The 21,999-nt window shown below is 43.2% G+C and overlaps 1 protein-coding gene across 10 annotated transcripts in view; it reads left to right on the top strand.

The window, feature by feature from the left end:
• Nucleotides 1-21,999, top strand: part of LOC137431794 (uncharacterized) — a 137,945-nt gene that overhangs the window by 16,742 nt on the left and 99,204 nt on the right. For 7 of the 10 annotated variants that reach the window (XM_068123502.2, XM_078782478.1, XM_078782477.1 and 4 more), the window contains exons 2-4: nucleotides 13,383-13,577; nucleotides 17,921-18,014; nucleotides 20,415-20,483. In XM_068123502.2, the coding sequence (XP_067979603.2) occupies nucleotides 13,398-13,577; nucleotides 17,921-18,014; nucleotides 20,415-20,483 (343 nt within the window). In that variant the 5' untranslated portion in view covers nucleotides 13,383-13,397. Of the gene's footprint in view, nucleotides 1-3,673; nucleotides 3,737-4,095; nucleotides 4,217-13,382; nucleotides 13,578-17,920; nucleotides 18,015-20,414; nucleotides 20,484-21,999 lie in introns of all 10 variants that reach the window. The other 3 variants (XM_078782472.1, XM_078782473.1, XM_078782476.1) reach the window with 3 other exon arrangements.

The raw sequence follows: 21,999 nt of genomic DNA, 5'->3' as shown, positions 1-21,999 counted from the left end.
GGGTCCTAAAATCCTGCTCTGCTGCTCTTTCACTCCCTCTCTCTGTTCTCTTCACCCTCTCTTTTGCTCAAGGTCATCTGCATCAGATTGGAAATCAGCCGACATCACCACTTTACACAAAAAAAGGTACAAAAACAGATCCTTGCAACGACAGACCAATCGGCCTTCTCTCATTTATCAGCATTGCTTCAGATATCAAATCTTTCCTTCTCCAATGGCTTGATCTCTGATCATAAATTTGGTTTCAGACCAGGCCACTCGACTCTGGACATGCTGCTTCTGCTGTCTCAACAATGGATGAAGGTCCTCAATGCCAAACATTTAATTGGAGCTGTCTCCCTTGACATATCATGTGCCTTCGATACGGTCTGGCTCCCCGCTCTGCTCACCAAACTCTCCTCCCATGGTATCCATAGAAATCTCCATGCATGGCTTGTGGACTTCCTCTCTAGTCGTAGTCAACGTGTGGCCCTGAATGTGAATGGGTTTCTCTCATCTCCCCTTTCTGTTCAGGTGGGAGTTCCCCAAGGCAGTGTTCTGGGCCCTGTGCTTTTTCTGGTCTTCATCAATGATCTTTCCGACTCTCTTGAAAATCCTCTCTATCTCTTTGCTGATGACTCCACTCTCTGCCACTCCATTCCTCATCCCTCAGATCGACAGTCTGCAGCCTCCTCACTCTCTGCAAACCTGGACAAAATCAGACTGGTAAAACAAGTGGAACATGTCTTTCAATCCTGACAAATCTCACTCTTACTATGTCTCTCCGAAAAGACCGACTGGACAACCCTCCCATCTACGTTCTGACCAATCCACTCCAATAAGTTCTGTTACTCAAGCTTTTGGGTCTCACTATCTGCCATGATTTTTCCTGGGAAAACCACATTTCCAATCTGGCCTACAAAGCCCGTCGCCGACTGGGCATCCTCCGTCGCGCGAAGTCCTTCCTTGGCACACCTGAGCTTCTCGTCACATGGAAGGCTTTCATCCGCAGCTCAATGGAATACTGTTCTCCCCTCTGGGCCGGTGCCCCTGCCTCACACCTAGCTCGGCTTCACGCTGTTTTTGAAACCAAAGCTTTCAGAATCATTGGAATGTCCCGCGATAAAGCTGACTCCGGGGGCCTTTCACTTACTCGCCGCAGGCAGGTTGGTGGTCTTTCTGTCTTCTACCGACTCTTCTCCGGCCTTGCTCCCCCAGCTCTCTCTAGGCTTTGTCCCCCAAATATTCCTGCAGGTCGCACACGATCTGCCAGAAACCCCGCTTATGGTTAAACTGCCAAAATCAAGACTGTTCACCTTCACTACTTCATTCCTCTTTTCTCCTGTGTCTGGGACAAACTATCTCACTCTCTTCAATCCCACTCCTCCCACCAGGTTTTTAAAACAGCTGTTCCCCACCATCTCTTATCTTCCCCCATCCAAAACCTTGATCTTTTCTACCCCTGCTAATTCACCCCAAATCCACTTTTTTTGAAATACCAACTTCTTTCCTGGAAGTCCTTGCAGTGTCCTTGTGTTTTATATTTCTCCCACCCCACTCCCCCCACCTTTCCCACGCCTCCTCCCCCCAAGCCCTCTCCCTCCCACAGACCTCCCAATGTCCCTGCTCTCAAATGTTGTGTTTCGCTCTTTCACGAGCCTCGATCTAGTATACAAAAAAAAACAAAAATGTTGTGTTTGTGTGCTTCCCCATCTCTCCCCATCTTGTCTACCGCTCCCCTTATTATATGTTTTATGTGTCTGATTTTTGTTTGTGTGATTAATGTTTGTTCTTTCACGAGCCTCGATCTTGTATACCAAAAAAAAAAGAAAAGAAAAAGTCGCCGCATCGAAAAAATTGAGACATGGCTAATTGTAAAGAACTTTCCATGTGGAATAAAATATGTTCATGATGATTTCATAGATGCCTCCATCTTACTATAATTCACCAAATGTCTGTCTGTCTGTCCGTTCCCAGCTACCGCAAAAACTGCTGAACCGATAGCAACTACATTGTGGGTGGGTAATCCTGGGAACCCCTGGAGTAAAATAGGCTATATTGTTTTTCCAATTTTCCAGTTTTTCCAAACACGATGGAATAATATTTACCGATATGAACAGTGATGTGGCTTTTATTGAAATTCTACAAATACTGTTTAGATTTTGATGATTTGTGTGTGATATGATTTAATGGATGTTTATATAAATCGTTTAAAACAAAAAAAAGCCTTCAATTTCTGATATTTTGCCTTTTCATTTGGGCCTCCCAATTGAAGCCCCACCCGTCGGGCAGGTACCGTTGCTAATTGTCATAATTTGACAAGTACAAAACTTCATCCGATCAAGATATTTATTGAGCATCATTTTGGGATAAATTTGGTGGATAAAAGAAATGATGACGTCATCAGTCACGTGGTTCGTCAGCCATATTTGTTTTAACACAAAAGCCTTAAAAAAACCACGAAAAACACGTCCTTTGGCGCGGGTCTGCAATCTCTGATTGCTCTTTCTAGATTATAATGGTCTTTAATTTAATTGCAACCGTGGTTTTGTAATCCATTCGGGCCGCACACCGAACCAACAACACCTTTTTATTTTGTATCGTGGATCATGGAAGAGCTAGAACACATAACCGATCATGATGCAAAATTACAAAAGGCACCTCGGAAGGAAAAGGGGAAAATGCCAAAAGCAGGCCCGATGGATAAAATTGACAGGCGGACAAAAAAGTGATGTGGTTAATGATGAAGGGTCGGGGAAAACACAAAGTCTGAACAAGATGGGCACAGAAGTAATATTTGGGGATGGGGGTTTGGTGGTTTATTGGTTGTAGAAAAGATTTTGGTTTGGGATGGGGGTGTTCTGAAATGGTGGTGAACAGCTATCTTGAAGATATGGAGGGACTAAGGAGATTGAAGAGCATCAAATGGAAATTTGTTCCAAATGTGGGAAAAAGAGAAACCAATGAATGAGGTGAGCAGTGATTCTGGATGTTGGGCGTTTTACTAGAAACAGGTTGGTGGACCGTGCGCCCTGTTGGTACCTGGAGGGTGGAGGGGGAAAGCATGGAGAGGGCAGAGGCTACAATACCAGAAGTGAGGTGGAGAAGATTGAGACCACCGATCTTTCGGCGATGGCAATGTGATAGGTCCATAGACACTGCTTCATTGTAAGAGATTCCAATGATCCTGAACGCCTTGGTTTCCACGGCCTCAAGTTGAGCAATGCATGGGGCAGGTGCGCCAACCCAAAGGGAGAGCAGTATTCCATCGAGCTGTGGATGAAACCTTTTGTAGTAGGTGGCTCGGAGTTCAGGTGTGCCAAGAGAGGACTTTGTACTTTAATGGTGAAATTAACCGTTTTTTCATCTCCAGACTGTCGGAACCCCAGCAGTATGTTCTACACTCGCATGCACAGAAGTTGCTCAAACAATTTGTAAAGAAAACATCGATGACAGATTACCAATGGGAAACGATTTAGAAACTTATGGGGGAAGGATAATGAGACTTTGTTTACACATTTCGAAAGGGTATGAAAGACGTTTTAGCTGTCTGCTAAACACGTGTTCTATCATATTGCACATAGCCAACACTTCCGCTAAACACGTATTAATTAAATAACTAGCCAATTTAACCCCTATTACTCTCTATGGCTGTTCCTGCAACAATATTTTGAAGGGTTTTCTCTGTTACCAGGTACTTGGATTGAATCATTCGGCTTCACAAATCTTCAATCCAAGGTTGATATTTATGTCCAAGGTATGTTTTGTAACAAATCTGACTTCATGAAATGGTATTACTTTGTGATCACAATTTACAAAATGCTAGAGGCTTCTCACTGAGGCTGTAAAACGGTGAAGTGACCATACACTTTACAAAATTCCTACCTCTCTTCTCTGTGTATTGTGTGTATATAGCCGACGACTTAAAAATGCTTGGAAACTTCCATAGCAGCATTGCATCAATGACCTCGCCAGCTTTTACAAAGCGAAGCTTCAAGGACCAGATTCGGTAGCATTTTGGATAGAGCGTCCATTCTGTTTGGGAGGTCGATGGTTCAAACCCCAGCCCAGTTGTATGAAACACTTTAAAAATGGTACGTGCTGCTTCCTTTCTAGACGCTTACCAGTTGAAGGATGGAGCATGGAGAAATGAAGCTGGAAAGGCAATGGCAAACCAACCAGTACAACCCTTACTGAGAAACTGCTTCAGCAGCACCGACGCTCTGTAAAGAGTACGGTAAATCAAAATCAAAGCGTCAAGGATTTTGGGATCTGGAGCTGAACAATAGGTTTTGGAAGTCTCTCGATATGAGGCTTGTATCGATGGGATGTGCAGCTGTAAAGAAAATATTCTTTAATACCCACGAGGTGCTTTATAAAAAAGAAAAAAAAAAGTATATCATTAATTAATACACTCTTGGTATAAAAATTAATTAAACAGAGTACACTCTGCACTGTGGAGACCTAGTGGCCATTTTTTTGCCGAAAGACTTGAGATACCCCGGATTACCCCCTTTAAAATTTACCCACATGTGCCTTTGATTTGCAAAAATGCGAACATCCATGAACGCAGTGTGATTTGTCGGGGTGCATTCATCATCGCCCCCATCAGAATGCCATGTTTTGAGTATAAGAGCAAGATGTGTTTGAAATGAGAATGATGTGCTCTTCATCCTCACTTTTTGTCTTTCAACCTCCTTTGCAATACTGTAACGGGGTATCTCTGCCTGTCTACCTCCTTGTCTCATCCGAAGTGGTTGTGCAGAAATTCACAAAACTTGGTAGTTATGATCGCCACCCAGCAAGGTGTGAGAACACTTATCATTTTTGGCCTTGCCCCCCTGGTGTGGGCTCAAAAGGTTAAATGTCAAAAAATGGAATTACAGACACATTTAAAAATATTTTTTAACTAGCCGAAACCCGTGGAACATCCATGGAAGGGAGGATGTGGTGTATGGATAGAGTGTACCATTATGGATGGCATAGGGGATTTGCTTGTCTGAGTAAGAGTTAGGAAGAAAGATGAGAATGAAGAGTGCGTATATGAACAACGATCGCCGACACCGGCACAAATGCATGCTCTGGATTGTCCACTCAGTGGACGGCTTGCTTTCGCCTTTGCCTGTCCAATCAGCAGACGGCTTGCTTCGCCTTCGCCCAGCAGACGCCAATACGATGGCGTCGTAATATGGCTTCGTATCGGCAGTTAATCGGATGCTTTTGGGCCCCAACATCGGCTAATTCAGATTTTTCGAGTATGGCTGTACGTGATAAACAAAGAGTGCGGTTCGTAGATCGTAAATCCATTAGTGCCGTGGGCATCGGGTCACTGGGTGCGGCGTAAAAGGGATAACAAAGTCGAGTCCTTACGCTATTATTATATAGATGAAACCTTGTATGTGCAATCAACATTGGGGGACGCATGAAATATGTATTGTTTTTTTTGGGGGGGGGGATTAGACATCCTGTTCATACCCAAGGGGTAGGGACTTCGGGTCATGGGTAAAAACCGAATATTGTTAACTCAAAATTTGATATTGGGTAATTTCCCAGTGGAACCCTTTTCCATCTTTAAACTTTGCTTTCGGTGGGAAGCATGGGGATTTGCAATGTTGATGTTTTATTTTATGCTATGGCGATGGCAGTATTTTAGAGTGGAGATAAAAATCGTACTTGCAGTTCCTTGTGTTATTACCCCACACACGCGAAGCGAAAAGTGGGGTTAAGCAAGTCGCTCATGTCCGTCCGTCCGTCTTGTCAGTTTATGATGGTGGAACAACTTGTTTAAATTGAATGTTATATTTTGAACAGGAATCGGGACACGAATAGGAAGACCAGTTTGATGTTTTACCAAACCTTGGCCCAGAATTCGTCCCAACTGTGCGTGCGCAGAGTGGCACGAGACATTTTTGCTTTGCCTGCCTGGCACTCCAACAAAATTGTAAAGCATTCCAAGCAGGAAACCTACTGTTTTTAAGGATGTCATGTACAACAGGTACGGATAACTAATGTAACGTGTTGGATAGGGTGATGTAATAGACGCTGGGTATAATGGCGATAAAACCCAGAATTAATTAATTTATACGCCTTAAATCTCTTTAAATAATTATTTAAATTGAATTATATACTTTAACGCCATAGAACACAAATCGCCTTTTCAATAATACTTCCAAGCACCTCCAGTTTTGCAGTGCTTAGACAAGTTCTATAGGATGGTTTATGTACTAGGAGCTGTCAAGTGCAGCCCCTGGGAAAAGGGTGTGGCATGTAAGAGGGTACAGTACTGGGATGAAGAGGCCATGTACGTTGTCTATTGACGCTGGGTTCTATGGTGATCAATGAAACCTACATCTCCTAAACTGATTCGGTCTTGTTGGTGTATACCGGTGGTGTATAAGACTGCTTCCGTAGTGCTAAACTTCTGGATTAAAAAAAACGATATTTAAAGGCATTATTTTATTTATTTTGAAGTATGTACTTGTCAGGTGGGATATAAAAATGTATTCGATTATATAATTTTGTCCAATTTGCAAAGAAGTAAATAAATTGGCTTGTACTGTTTGAAAAGCTGCTCTCGTAACCCTCCTTTGGTGCGGTGGGGCATCTCAAACCCCCGGCGATGTTACTACCCATGTCCAAAGCCCCGCCGCACTATTGGAGGGTTAACAAAATCTCTTCATAAAATTTCTCAAACATCAAAGTTTTGGCATGCGCTCTCTCTGTTAAATGGCCGAAGGAGGTTTGTTTAATTGCAGGTGTATTTATTATGTAGATGTTTGTATAATTTGCACATCTCACTGACTTTGGTTGTCTTGATGTTATGCAAAGAACATGTAAGCTGACACCTCCTGAATATGGCCCTGTGGGTTTTGGTGGTACCTTTGGTGACAGGCTCGTGGACTTGTGTGAAGGGGCTAAGCAGCTGTGTGTACACAAGTTATTGTGCTGTTACGTATTCGAACTTCTGCTGCAGCTTGACCTAAAGTAGATCCAGGGTTTTGCTTGAACAATGAACATGGCATAGTTTGTTGCTTGTCTGAAATTACATTGAGGCCTGTTTTACAGATGCTGATTGGTTGGATTAATTGCATCCTTTTTATTGCTTATTTGTTTTTATTCCAATGTTGTTTTTTTGAAGGGAGAGGAGGAGGTGAAGTTGAAGGTTTTTTTTTTTAAAATCGGTTCTGAAATTTTTCTCTGCTCAGTATTCTAAGTTGCAAAAATGTATTCTTTCTGGTGTCTGTGGACCCGTTTAGGTTTATTTATTTTTTTCAAGCATTGTATTGCAACTAGCCTGGTGTTGGCTTAGCGGTTAGGGTGCCGGCTTGGGATCCTAGGATCCTGGGTTCGAATCCCGGTCGATCGCTGAATTAACGCCAGGGGGGTTCACTCAGCCTGTCATCCTTCCGAGTTCGGCAAATTGAGTACCAGCCTGCTGGGATGAATGATCACGGTGTGCACCCCGGTTTAGAATAGGTACACCGTATCCCTGCGCATCGTAAGAGGCTACTAAGGGTTGGCGTCAGGAAGGGCATCCAGCCATAAAACATTGCCTCAAACAGGGAACCATGATTGTCATGGGGCCCGCAAGGCTAACTCCCGCTCTAGCAGGGAAAATGGCCTTAAAACGATCATTCATTCATTTTATTGTAACTGATATTTTTATATAGAAATAGAAGGCACTGACCTGTCTGTGATAAGGGAAACCAGTTTTTGTGTCTTTGCCTTCAATATCGTGGTAGGTATTGCAATATTGTTAGCTTGAGATTCTACAGAATTCAGGAGAGACAGATGTGTGATGTGCCAGCTATATGGAGAGAGCAGTACTCCAATGAGCTCCAGACAAATGCCCTGCATGCTGTGCGTACTTCTGATTTATAATGGAACAACGGAGGATGCCCATTCTGCGGCTGCTCTTGAATGTCTGCTACGCTACGCTATGCCGTCGGCTCGGGAGAGGTCATTGCTGATTGCCATGCCTAGAGGTTCAAGAGACTCGACCGCTTCCATTGGCTGACCATAGAAATAGATCGGGGACTTTGTTTGATTAGAGGATGAAACGTTTGCCCGGATTGAAATACCTGTTCTATTTGGCAGGCCAGCATCTAATAGATTTGAGTTCAAAGGGATGCACCTGCTGTTTACCTGTTTGTCGTATGGGTTACTGTATGACGATGCAGTTATCTGTAACAAGGAAGAGGGTTTTCATATTAATCTGAGTGGTTGTTTGTCGAGATTAGGAGCAAGACTAGGCCTAAGCCAATGCAAACTGAAAATGGCACATTACCTCTGCAGTCTGCAGCAATGATGGATTCCTTAACTTTTCTTATGAGAAGTAAGCTTCCTGGTTTGTTGTTTATCTGTTGTATCGTTTTTTATGTGTGGATGGGAGTGTTGGTTGGTGATGAGGTCAATTGGAGGCACCCAAAGGAGGACGAGCCAAGTATTGCAGACAGGGGCAAAGCAACGAAAAACGGTTTATAGATTGGGTCATACCCACAATTGCATGAAGTTTTATCCACCATGCCATGGTTGGTTTTTGTCCCCTGTCGCACCGCGGAGCGAAAGGGGGACTATGGTTTTCCTGTCTGCGTGCGTGCGTGCGTGTGCGTGCGTCCGTGCATGCGTAAGCGCGTGCGTAAGCGAAGGACCGAATTCTAATTTGGTGTGTGGGTGCAACCCACGTCAAAATCCAAGATGGCCACCGCCATGTATGTCTGACGCCATGTAGTCTGAACCTTGTGAACGGAATATCTTGAAAAATAAGTGAAGTGCCAACTTCTAATCTGGTGTGGGTGTGTCTAGACATAAGGAAGAACGCTATTGAAAATTGGGTCGCCACGTCAAAATCCAAGGTGGCCGCCGCCATGTATGTCTGAACCTTGTGAGCGAAATATCTTGAAAAATAAGCGAAGTACCAACTTCTAATCTGGTGTGTGGGTGTATCTACGCATAAGGGAGAACGCTATTGAAAATTGGCTCGCCACGGCAAAATCCAAGATGGCCGCCTTGCGTCCTCCACTTTGTCAACTCGCATCACTTCAACGACGGGGGACCTAGTTCCAGAGCTTACAGCCAGCTTTCTGGCATGGAGACTATTGAAATTGGCATTTATGAGGAACCTGTCAAGTTGGGATGGATTGTCGAGTTGATCTGTTAGAGAAATGAAGGTTTAAACAGAGTCTTTGCCAATTGTAGGTGGAGGCGGAGGTGGAGGTATGCCACACACACAAACACAAGTTCTTACAAAGTGGAATTTACAGCCAGATATGTTACTGTGATTTATAAATGGTTGGTGTCGACAGTGAGGAATGGAGTTCATGATGCAGACATCAACTCCATTACTGGGACTGGTGTAGGGAGGGTGGGAGAAGGGGAGGGTGTGAGAAGGGGAGGGGAGACTTTCAACACAAAAGGTGGAATAGTCCCAGATATGCAGAGTAATTGGAGACGTCCTACGAGAGGAATGTCGTGATTATTATTATTATTTTGCTCCTCTTTTGGAGAAGATTTGAATTGGAAAATGAGGCAAGGATGATAGAGGGAAAGTGTGGGGAAAATATAACCTGACTGGCCTAAAACTCCTACTTGAGTTTGAGAAAAGAACAAACTTTAAGTTAGGGACCAAACATGGACGGATGGCATGTAGGAACCTGTTCGCTGTAAAATTGGGAACAACCTGCAACAGTTATGGACGGGAAAGATCCCAGTCTGGTATTCTTAGCTTTTTACGTTTTCACGTAGCTGGGAGAAATGTCTGCACTTGCAGAGAAACCGTAATTGGAATGAAGTCGATATTAAATCTGTCATAACATCATGCGATTGAGAGTAAACCCACTGGCCTAACAGTTTAATTTTTTTTTTTTTTGAAATGAAACAATTTTATTAAATAAAACCTCAAGGGGAAACAAAAGGTTAAATTTGTGTTTTGGGTTTTGTGTGAAGGTAAGGGCTCTTTTATAATATTCTTACATATGGCAATATCTGATCAAAAGACGTGTTGCTTGTGGAAGTAGCAATTCCATATCGAAATCGTAATGAATGCTATAAATAAAAGAGTAACTTCAGAAAGAAAGTAACATGCACATCAAATATCGATTTACTTTTTTTTTTTTTGGTGTTGGATGATGCTTTGATTATTCAATTGTTTGTGTTTATCAATAATTTTAGAATCACGACTGTTTATTATCTCCGTGACCTTGGGAACCCGGAGGTTGATTTCTCCCCCGTTTGTTTGTGAGCACGATGTCTCAAAAAGTTAGATTGATTCGGACGAATCTTTGTGGACTGGTTGGGTGTGTGACAACGACCAATTGATTCGATTTTGGTGAAGATCTGGATTTTATAATTAGTCGTAACCCAAAAGGGATGCGAGCCTAATGGTGTGTGCGTCTATATATATTTCGCTTTGAAAATGTTTTTTCTCTGCAATCGCTTGTCTGAATGAATAAATGAATGAATGATCGTTTTAAGGCCATTTTCCCCGCTAGAGCGGGGGTTAGCCTTGTGGGCCCCATGACAATCATGGTTCCCTGTTTGAGGCAATGTTTTTTTGGCCGGATGCCCTTCCTGACGCCAACCCTTCGTCGCCTCTTACGATGCGCAGGGATACGGTGTACCTATTCTAAATCGGGATACACACCGGGATCATTCATCCCAGCAAGCTGGTACTCAATTTGCCGACCTCGGAAGGATGACAGGCTGAGTCAACCCCCCTGGCATTAATTCAGCGATCGACCGGGATTCGAATTCAGGATCCGAGGGTCCCAAGCCAACACCAGGCTAATCGCTTGTCTGATCGATGTAGAACCTTAAACCTAGCAGGGACTCCCCATGGAGAAAATTTTATTGCTAACTCTGACATAGGTATGGCAGCCATATTGGATTAAAGTAAAAAAATAATTGGACATAATTTTCTCTAAAACCGCTCAACAGAAAAAAAAAATTGAAACTTGGCATCTATATAATAATAGCGTAAGGACTCGACTTTGTTATCCCTTTTACACCGCACCCAGTGACCCGATGCCCACGGCACTAATGGATTTACGATCTACGAACCACGCTCTTTGTTTATCACGTACAGTCATACTCGAAAAATCTGAATTAGCCAACGTTGGGGCCCAAAAGCATCCGATTAACTGCCGATACGACGCCATCGTATTGGCGTCTGCTGGGCGAAGGCGAAGCAAGCCGTCCACTGATTGGACAATCCAAAGCATGCATTTGTGCCGGTGTCGGCGATCGTTGTTCATATACGCACTCTTCATTCTCATCTTTCTTCCTAACTCTTACTCGGACAAGCAAATCCCCTATGCCATCCATAATGGTACACTCTATCCATACACCCCATCCTCCCTTCCGTGGATGTTCCACGGGTTTCGGCTAGTATGTCATTAACTCCCCATGGGGTATATAGGGTGATGACGATGATTTCATCGGAGAAGTGGTATTCCAGCCATAATCCGTTGAATTTAAATTCTTATCCGAAAAAGAAAGTTCATATATCTGATCAAGTTCGTGTATCTTCACTGTGAAGAATTAAATTTATGAGCAAAACCCATGGGTTAAAAAATAAATAAATTAGTCATTCTTCACCATTGAGTAATAGGACCAAAAGTGATGTATTGCATGATGCCTCAAAATGTTGTGGACGAGTTATGACAAAACCTGGTGTATGAGTTGGGTAGTTGACAAGAACAAGCCGATTAGATGTTGGTTTAGGTTTAGGTGCAGATCTGGCCTATCAGTGGGATACAAAAGGTAAACTGTTCAGCCTGACAAAGGTATGTTCTCTACCGAGTGACGTTCTAGTCTCCATTGTCAAAGTGCATGTTGTACCAGTGTTCTACTGTTGTTTTATCCAATTGTTACCACCTGTACTTGAATATGGCAGCGTATTAATAAATGTTCTGCCATCAAATGCATCAAAGCAGATCTGTAGTGGTATTAAAAACAACAACCTGTGTAATCTCCTGCAGTTGGAATGTTCATCAAATGTTATTGACCACCTGTTTGTTAATGGAAGCAGTGTGTTGAGCACGTTGCTTTGAATTTTATCACCACAGTGGTAACTTTATTCTCAACTACAAATAGCTGAGCCTCTTGGCAGGGCAATGGTGATCAAGCATGTCAAGGGGCTTGCCACTTCAAACTCTTTGGAATGAGAGCTTTGGATCTGTTACTTTTGTGGTTGTTACCAATAGATGTCGTTTGAAGTCCTTTGTATCAATAAAGGGGTGTTGGTCAGGGTTGTCCGGGGGAGGAGGGAACAGACCACGAAAAGGGACCTGTCCACATCATTAACAGGCCTGGAGATTCATCCACATCATGAGATCCCAAAAAAGTTTTTGTGAGAGGGGCCTTGTTCTTCATGGCATCAACATGTGAAAGGTGAGGCAGGGGTGCCAGCCCAATGAGGAGAACACTACTCCTTGAATAGGTGGATGAAGGCCTTGTAACTTTAGATTTTCGATATGCCAAGGAAAGGCTTTGGATGATTGAGAATGTCCAATCAGCAACAGGCATTGGACGCCAACCTTTATATGTGGTATCGGCAACTGTGGACCAGATGACAAAGAAAAACCAAAAGCGCAATGTCATGCAATGGTGTTTAGAAGTAGTTCTTTATTCTATGTCTGTGCGAAGTGGACTGGTTTGGATTTGCTTCTTGGTGAGGAACACTTCTCCTTTACTGAGGAGGCAACAGCGCAATGAACTGCTTGATTTGAGCTGGTAGGCTTGATTTGCTTGATTGGGTTGCAGAGAACCACCATGTCCCAACAAAGCTTGTTCTGAAGCTATTCTCTGAAAATACACAGCTTCAGAACATTGATATTGTTGCTTTTGTTGCCATTTGTAAATTAAAGGCCAAACACATGTTTTCAATCAAAACATGCATCTTAACCCCGAAGGGCCAGAATGAATGGTCATACAACTGGACCCTTCCTTCATAGGAATGAGTCCCCACGACTTAAACAGCATGCCGCCCCTACGGGACTATATTTGCTCTAGTCAGGATGGCATACTGCATAAACACCTAACCAATGAGGACCAAATTTGTCTATTAAATGAAAAAGGCACCTCTTGGCTTTCAAGGTGAGCACCAGCTATGGATTACGTCTCACAGGGTAAAAAAACGCATAATCAGTAAAGAACATGCCAGGTTGCACACACACACACACACACACACACACACACACACACACACACACACACACACACACACACACACACACACACACACACACACACACACACACACACACACACACACACACACACACACACACACACCTTAAAAAAAAAATTCTCCTGTGATGAACTTTCAGTAAGGTAGTGAAAAATAAACTGGCAGATGACAAAAAAGTGTTTTGTGCACAAATTTCCTTGTGTGCTGTTTGCAGGAGCAAAGGCCTGATATGGAATCTACAGAGGAGCACAGTGGTGACAATGGCCATGTGGATGGTGCTCCAGAACCAGTAGCGATGAGCCCATATGATGGGGCTTTTGCAGAAGGGCCTGACGTTATTCCTTTGAGCCCTGCCAAACATTCGGTCACTCTGGATGGTGACATTCATGCAGATGGAAGCAGCTCTGAGGTGGAATGCTGTTGCTTGTCTGGTTCTTCAAGATGTGGTTAAATGTTTGTTTTTGGATAAATTATTGCTAGAAAAAGCAATCAATCGTATCTGTCCTTTGCTCCTTTACAGAATTTGTTTTGCTTTGTTTTTTAATTTATTCATTTACTTATTTTGCCCATGTGTGAAGGATGCGTTAACATCTTTGTTTTTGTGTATATTGATACAGTGGACCGGTGGGTGGACTTGAGGTGAAATCTTTCACCTACTGTCACTAATTTAACAACAAATTTAGTCCCTGGTGCCATACGTCGTCCGCAAGGAAAACCAAAATAAATCCTTTCTTCGGTTTGATGTACAGCAACTCAAACGAGTCTGTTACAAAGGACGAGTCGATCGAGAACCCTTGATGAACCACCATGATGGAACCCTCGGACTTCTTCATTATGTAGGACAAGGTTGTGAGTTATCATCATTGGTTGTTGTGACATTTTCTGATGGTCGCAGCTTTATTTGCGCCGTTGAGTACATCCTCCAATTAAGGGCCGTGCACCAGACTGACACTCCAGTGGAGAAAGAACAGGGGTTATTGAAGACAAGTGCAGTACCTGTGCTACACACTGATGTGAGCCCAAATGCAGGCAGACAATGCAGAAACGGCAAATGGCAAACCATTAACCAATAAATTCTACATTCCTCTGCCACCTTCAGTCGAATGCCAGGCATGGACGGCCTGTTCGTGAATGACTTGGCCAAAAAAAACAGTGAATGCCAAACCATGAACAAAACATGTGTGTTGGGGTGGTCCACAAATTTTTTTTTTTTTTTTTTTTTTTTTTTTGAAATGGCATGTTCTCACCCTCCAGAACTGTTCCAATACCTAAAAAAAAAAAACAGCTGGTGAAATAATAATATGAAATTGAATAATATTTATGGGTAGCTCATGGTCATCAAAGTTTCCCCATATGGTCTTACACTAACGTCTTACAATACCATGGACACTGAAACAGTTTCTGATTGTCGCATACTTTTACAGGAATTTTAAGTTGAGTTATGAATACCCTGCATGCCTTGATGTTTTATGAAGGAAAATATGTTTTGAGGGGTCTATGCAGTATGCATTGTACCCTGTAGAGTAGGCTGACTGGAGCATGTGTTGATTGAACAAGGACTGGGCACCGAACTGCTATTTCTTGCTTGTCGCCACCACATACTTGAAATTGTGATTGGAGCAGTGTTTGTGAGCTGCATGGGACCCTCCTCTGGACCAGAGATCTTAATCTTCAAACGATTCCAGGCTCGCTGGGAATTTCTGGATCAGGATAACTTTGATAATGCAACCACAGATGAATTGGTTCGTGAATCCCTTTCTGATATCAAGGATGATGTTCTGCTTTTCGTTGGGAGTCAGCTTGCTGAAATCCAGCCAAGAGATGATTATCGGGAATTATTGGAACTGTGTAATCTTTCTGGGTGGAGTTCCTGCAAAAGGAGTCAGGTTCATGGCCCCAGGGCCCATGAACCATGCCCGTTGGATGTCAAAGGTCATCTATAGCCTGAAGGTTTGGATGTTCATAAGTCAGTTCAAACTCACTAGCAAAGAGCAGAAAGGACTGAGAGACATTGCCATCTTCACCATCTGTATTTACATCAGAGCATGGATGACAGCTCCTCTTGTGGCTTCTGCCCCAAACAGTGATTTGCTTCTTCTAAAATCTCTGGTGCAGTACAAAGATGTAAACCAAGCAATTTTGAAGGCAGCAACCATGAAACTTGGTCTTGCATTTTTTGACAAGAATGTGCCTGCAGCAGTGAAACAACAAATGCTCCTCGCACTGGAGAATGAAGGACGAGAAGATCCTCCGAAGCACATCCAAGTTGATCCGGGAAATATTCGGGAAAGTGGTTTGGAAGACTTTGTTACACAGAAATCCCGCATGCTTTTTGAAAAGATGGACCTTCCTGACAGTTTTCTGGAAGCAGACCCAGAGACTTGGGAAGACCGAGGCGATTTTAAAGCAGCGTTTGAGACTGAAGGCCATGAAAGTGGTAAATGACCATGCGGAACGAGGAGTTGCACTAATTCAGGAGTTCAGTGGACTGCTGACACATGATGAAGATAAACTTCAGTTCCTGCTGCAGGTTGTACAGGAACACAGGAAAACATTCCCTGACAGCAACAAGAAGACCCTAACTGGAAAAGACTGAATAAGCAGCTGGTAGATGTGTTTAGAATTTGTATGTACTGTATGTGTAATTTGTGTATTGCGTTATATACCAATTTCACCTGTATAGTGTATAGACTATATATACTGAAATTTCAAGTTAGTTGAGCTACCTCTAAATATTAAAATAGATCCCTAAAACTTCACATAGTGTTTTTATGACCAAGGGAACAATTATGGATGGTGAGAACATTACAAAGTTGTTACAATCTTTTTCTCATATTATTCTGGACCACCCAAATGTGCGTAGTTTCTATACGCGGTCAATGGAGAAACTGCAAGTGCTGAATCCGCGATTGCAAGTGAAAAATTGCGGCATCTCACAGGTGGAAACCCTCACATAATTTTCTCATTCTCCTTTAAACTCAATCTCTCTTTATATTTTCATTCCAAACAGCATCATTCCAATTACAAATGAATACTTTACCATTATAAATATAATAAATATGACAAAATACGATTTTTCAAACACTCGTGAGATAAACTAATGTAATGCGAGGTAAACGAATGTAAACAGGATATGCCGTTCTAACGTGACAACCAATACAAACAAATCTGCCGTGAAGGCTGTTTACGTAACACCTCTTATGGATGGAAACTCAAAATTATAACTGTGTTGAGAAATTTAGGAAACCTCCCACCCCCACCTTCGGACACCTGCTGGGACCCCATAAGGTTCCAGAGAAAGTTTCGCTGGGCTAGCCTCAAAACTGAGGGAGTAGTTTTTGGATGGACGGACAGACACTCCTGCTTTGTTATAAAGATGAGGGATGGGAAGAACAAGGAAACAATTATTTCACGTGGCAGCACTGGCTGACCCCACATCCCAATGCACACCCATCAGTCTTTGGCTTTGAAACGGACGTCATTGCAAACGTGTGGTAGCTTAAAACCTTGTCCAGATTCTAAAGTAACTACACCCTAAATTTGAGGCATCGAGGTGCTACGATTTGGCCGTGAAAGAATAACATACAAACGCTTGAAAATATTTGCAAGATAATCCCACGTCACGACAATCTACTCAATGCGATAACTTAGGCCTGTTGACACTCGCGCTTGGACAGGATAGAGGCCACGAGATGGAAACCTTCCAAAACACTTGCGTTGAGTGGTGATGTTATGGTGGCGGGTGTGCTGGCAGGTGAGCGAGAGGCAAGCTCATCGGATGCAGGCTCATCCGTGCTCCATGGTTCAACCACCAATGCACACGTATGCTTTTAAGATGGAGTTATTCCTGAGAACTGCTCACAGCATGTACTTCTCGCAGATCCTCGTCTGGACTGTGCCATTGACTCGACTTGACTGTCTGTGCTGTTCTCGATTTGCTGATGGTGCCACCTCCCAAAACTAATGTGGAACTGCAGAGAGTGCATTTTCCACAGCACCCTGGTAGATTAGCATTGGTCATTCCAGATGCAGGTTAGTCCCTGGTTAGTCCCTGGCAGGCAGGCAGGTTAGTCCCTGGTGTTGGGCTAGCGGCTAGGGTGCCGGCTTAGGATCCTAGGATCCTGGGTTCGAATCCCGGTCAATCGCTGAATTAACGCCAGGGGGGTTGACTCGGCCTGTCATCCTTCCGAGGTCGGCTAATTGAGTACCAGTTCACTGGTAATTCCCTGTTTGTCGTTAAAGGCGGCAAAAAGGGTTGGCTTCAGGAAGGGCATCCGGCCGTAAAACATTGCTTCAAAAAGGGGACCGAAAAACAACAACAACCACAGTTCCCGAAAAAGGCCAACCCCCGCCTGCGGGGAAAAATGGCCTCTAAAGGTGGTTTTTATTCCAGATGCAGGTTCTTGAAGTTTTTCCACATGGAACCTCACCTTTATTCTCCATATATAATGATTACAGTTGTATTACTTTTTGCATACGTTATGAAGTTTATTAATCGCTGAATTTTAAATGAAGATTGTAGTTGCTATTGCGAAGATGCACCACTTTAATTGATGAAGAAGAATCATTGGTTGATACCTTTTGAAGGCCTGTCAATCGTAAGGATAATTCTCATACATTTATCTGTCCCTGATTCATTTAACTTTCTCAAAATATCGATTCGTCTGAGTGTTGTTGTGGTGTTCAGACCAAAGATGCAATGACGTTGTAAATCATCAATGCTGCTACAAAGTCTTTTTTTTTTTCTTGCAGGTGGAATCTGGTGTGGAGAATGGGGCTGATGCTGAGTTGCACATTAATGGGACAAGTGAGAAATACCCATTTCCAATGCCAAGTGTATCCTGTGGTGAGTGAATATGTAATTGGTGCTGCACTTGCAATTGATTGCTTATGCTCCCTCTAGCCCGCTGCAGAGGTGTCACATGAGCACTCGTTTCTATTTTTCTTCCATGAGACCTCAAGTTTCCTCTTTTCTCATGATTGCTGCATTTTTTTTTTCATTTAGTCACTTTGGAAATTCAAATTTTCTTTGCCAATTAAAATATACAAGTAATAACATTTTTTTAAAATGCAAATGGATGTAAGGATGTTACTGCAAAATGTATGTAAAGAAGTCACAGGTAATCGCAATAAATGATCATGTGAAACATCCCCATAACATGATGCTGCTACCACTATGCTTCACATTAGGGATGGTGTTCTTTGTGTGATGTGCTCTGTTGGGTTTGAGCCAAACATAACATTTTACATTTCGGCCAAAAATATATTTGAAATTTTTTTGCCAAATGGCGTCAGAATCTCCGGAGTGGTTTTTTTGCATACCTCAAACGGGACTCAAGGTGGGCTTTTTGAGAAATGGCTTCTTTCTTGCCACCCTACCGTACAGGCCAGACTTGTGGAGTGCTTGGGATATTGTTGTCACATGCACACAGTGACAAGTCTTTGCCGTAAAGGCCTGTAGCTCTTTCAAAGCTAACATTGGCCTCTTCGTGGCCTCTCTGATCAGTTTCCTCCTTGCTTGGTTCCAGTTTGGAGGGACGGCCTGATCTAGGCAGTGTCTTGGTGGTACCATACGCCTTCCACTTGTCTTGATGATTGTCTTGACTGTGCTCCAAGGGATATTCAATCCTTTGAAATATTTTTTATCAATCATGTCGAGTATCCTCGGGCTATGATGGCTGTGCCAGTGTGCCATCATATTGACTTTCTATGGCTGGTACACACGGGTAAGTGTGTGGTATAGATGGGTAAGTGTGTGGGTCGCCACTCCTCTCCATTTCTCTGGCCGTTGGGGAATTCACCCTCTTCCGCCCGTGCTGTTGTAGTCGACTGGGGTCTCATCTACCAGATGTGCAGAGCCATCTGCCATTTAAGCTGCATGGCTGTGGACTGTTACCATGGTAAGGGGGGCTGACAGGTACTACACCTTGCCCACAGGTGACGGTGATTTTTATACCCATCCCCTGATCTGTGCCTTTCCACAACTTTATTCCGGAGGTTTTTTGAGAGCTCCTTGGTCATCATGGTTGAGTCTTTGCTGACATTCTAAATACTAGGGCATGCCCGTACTATATATAAGCTAGGACGTGCCCGTACGTGGGTGCCCGTTCCTTGCCAAAAAAAAAAAAAAAAAAAAATTTGTGTAGGGGTGTGTGTGTGTAAACATCCTAGGGCGTGCCCGTACGTGGGTGCAAAAAAACATGCGTGCAAACAACAACAAAAAAAAAAAACTTTGAAACCACGTGGCAGTAACGACCACAGAACCCCCCCCCCCCTCTATTTACATGAATGGTTTGGTCCATTCGCAACGACCACAGAACCCCCCCCCTCTATTTACATGCAATGGTTTGGTCCAAAGCGAACAGCTTGCAGTGTTTGGTAAAGAAATCGCCATAGCTCGGTAAGTACTTGTCCGATTAATATGAAACCTTGAAAAGGCACATCCTCGGGTCCCCAGCAATATACCTGGCAAGTTTAAAGTATATCGGACCCGTGGTTGTCGAGAAACAGCGGTCACAGACAAACATACACACATACACACATACACACATACACACATACACACATACAAACACACATACACACAGAGATTAATGGAATTATAGATAGATAAAGTACTTTATAGAAATGTGTAGGTTCTTGCTGTCACCAACTTCCTGATAATATTCCACCATTAACCATACCCATATAGGTATGATTGGCCCAAGAGCTAATGTGTATAGCGGCTTTACCTCCGTCAGGCTGGTTGACAGTCGTCGTCTGACCCACCCCTCTGGTCCCTTCGTATTCCTTGACAAAGCAATACAGTTTTGCGTACTTTTCAGGGAGTCCTTTCAATTTAAAAATATTAAAATTACGACAGCAAAGGATGCTGCACCAAGTGAAACTCTGTCGGATGGTATCAGTCATTGGCATTAAGAGAGGCAGCTCGGAAATACACCGTCTTAAGATGATTATTATGAACGAGAGGATTTCCTGGCTTTGATTGATCCCGGATTTTTTTTTTTTTTTTTTTTTTTTTTTTTGCTTTTGTGATGGTCTGGAGTACTGAAACATGATACCTGTCTAGACAATGAGCTCCACAGACCAGGTTGGCTCTCATATGTAATGTCGGTAGGCTAAGTGACCTTTTGAAGAAGGGTCCTCCAACTTTATTTTTGTAGCAGATGGGACCGACATTTTTTTTTTCCACTCCATCCCGACATACAGTGCCAGCTCACTGATATATTTCAAATATTTTCTGCAGAAACTTCTGAGGCTGGAGACAAAGTGCTTCCTGAAGAAGAATCTCAAACTTCCACTGATTCATTGCAAGGTAACCTTCCAGGTTTTGTTACCTTTGGACATATTGACGACATGTTGAGGAGCCTGCACTTTGACAGCAATTGAAGCTCAAAATATCTTTTTTGTTATGCCTCCGTCGACTTTGTCTTAATATTTTCAGGTTGTTTGTCCATCCATCTGTCTGTGCATCCATGACAAGTTTTCATTACTGCGATAACTTGAGAACGACTGAATGGATCCAAGTCATATTTCGCAAAAATATGTATAATGATGTAAAGATGAACTAATTATATTTTGAGGTCAAAGGTCAGAGCTCCCATTAAGTAAAAATTCTGTTGCTGAGCTAACTTGTGAACCAGCGATGGGATTTTGGCTAATCTTGGTAGAAGTATATATCATGATGCAAAGATAAAATTATTAGAATTTGGCATCAAAGGTCAGAGGTCATCCAACAACAACAACAACAACAACAACAGGCATTTTAAGGCCATTTTACCTGCCAGAGCAGGGGTTAGCCTTGCAGGCCCTATGACAATCTTCTCCATTTGGCCCTATTTTCTTCATCTCCCCTTGTTAACCCCCTTGCCCGCATTTCTTCTTCCACCACCTTCAGCCAAGTCTTTCTCGGTCTTCCCCGTCCTCTACTTCCTTCGACATTAATTTCCATCACTTGTCAACCAGTCACTTTCATCCTTCCTCAACACATGACCAAACCATCTCAACCTGTTTCTCTTCACAGCATCCAACACAGGCTCTATTCCCATCATCTTTCACAATTCATCATTTGTCTTCCTCTCTCGCACGAATACTCCACACATCCACCGAACCATTTAATTTCCACCCATTCCAGCCTTCGTTGCTGCTCTACGTTCATTGCCCATGTCTCGCTCCCATGAATCATAACGCTTCTCACACATGCAGCATACAACTTTCCCTTCAGCTTCCACGACACTCCCCTTTTCGTAAACACACCACTCAGTTCCTGAAACTTCTTCCATGCACATCTCACTCCAGCAACCGTTGCCGAGTCTCATCCACCTTCTCCATTCAGCATGTCTCCAAGGTAGCAAAATGTTTTCACACCTTCCAGCTTCATGCCGTCTCCAAGATCCAACTCAACATTTCCTCCATCTGCAGCTCCCTCTGTGCACACCTTACATTTGAATGTAGCTGCCACACTGGTTAATGACCCTCTCAGACCACTACATTTTTGATGATCCCACTCAGCGCACATTGTACATTGAATGGAGTTCACTCCGACACCCTTCCTACACATAGCACACGGGCACTTCCCAGTTCTTTCCACCTCACCACATGCTTTACCACTTGCAATCACCTTCGTTTTTCCGATATTCACCTTCAGACCTTTTGTCTCCATACATTCCTTCCACTTGTTCATCTTCTCCTTCAGTCCATCCATACTTTCTGCAATCAACACCAGATCATCTGCATACAACAACTCCCATGGTAAACCCTCCTTTACATTCCAAGCCAGCACCTCCATCACAGCTACAAATAGTAGTGGACTGAGTACCGACCCCAGATGC

This window comes from Myxine glutinosa, chromosome 7 (genome assembly GCF_964187855.1).
Source record: "Myxine glutinosa chromosome 7, kmMyxGlut1.1, whole genome shotgun sequence".
Classification (NCBI taxonomy): Eukaryota; Metazoa; Chordata; class Myxini; order Myxiniformes; family Myxinidae; genus Myxine; species Myxine glutinosa.
This window is presented reverse-complemented; position numbering and strand designations above follow the sequence as displayed.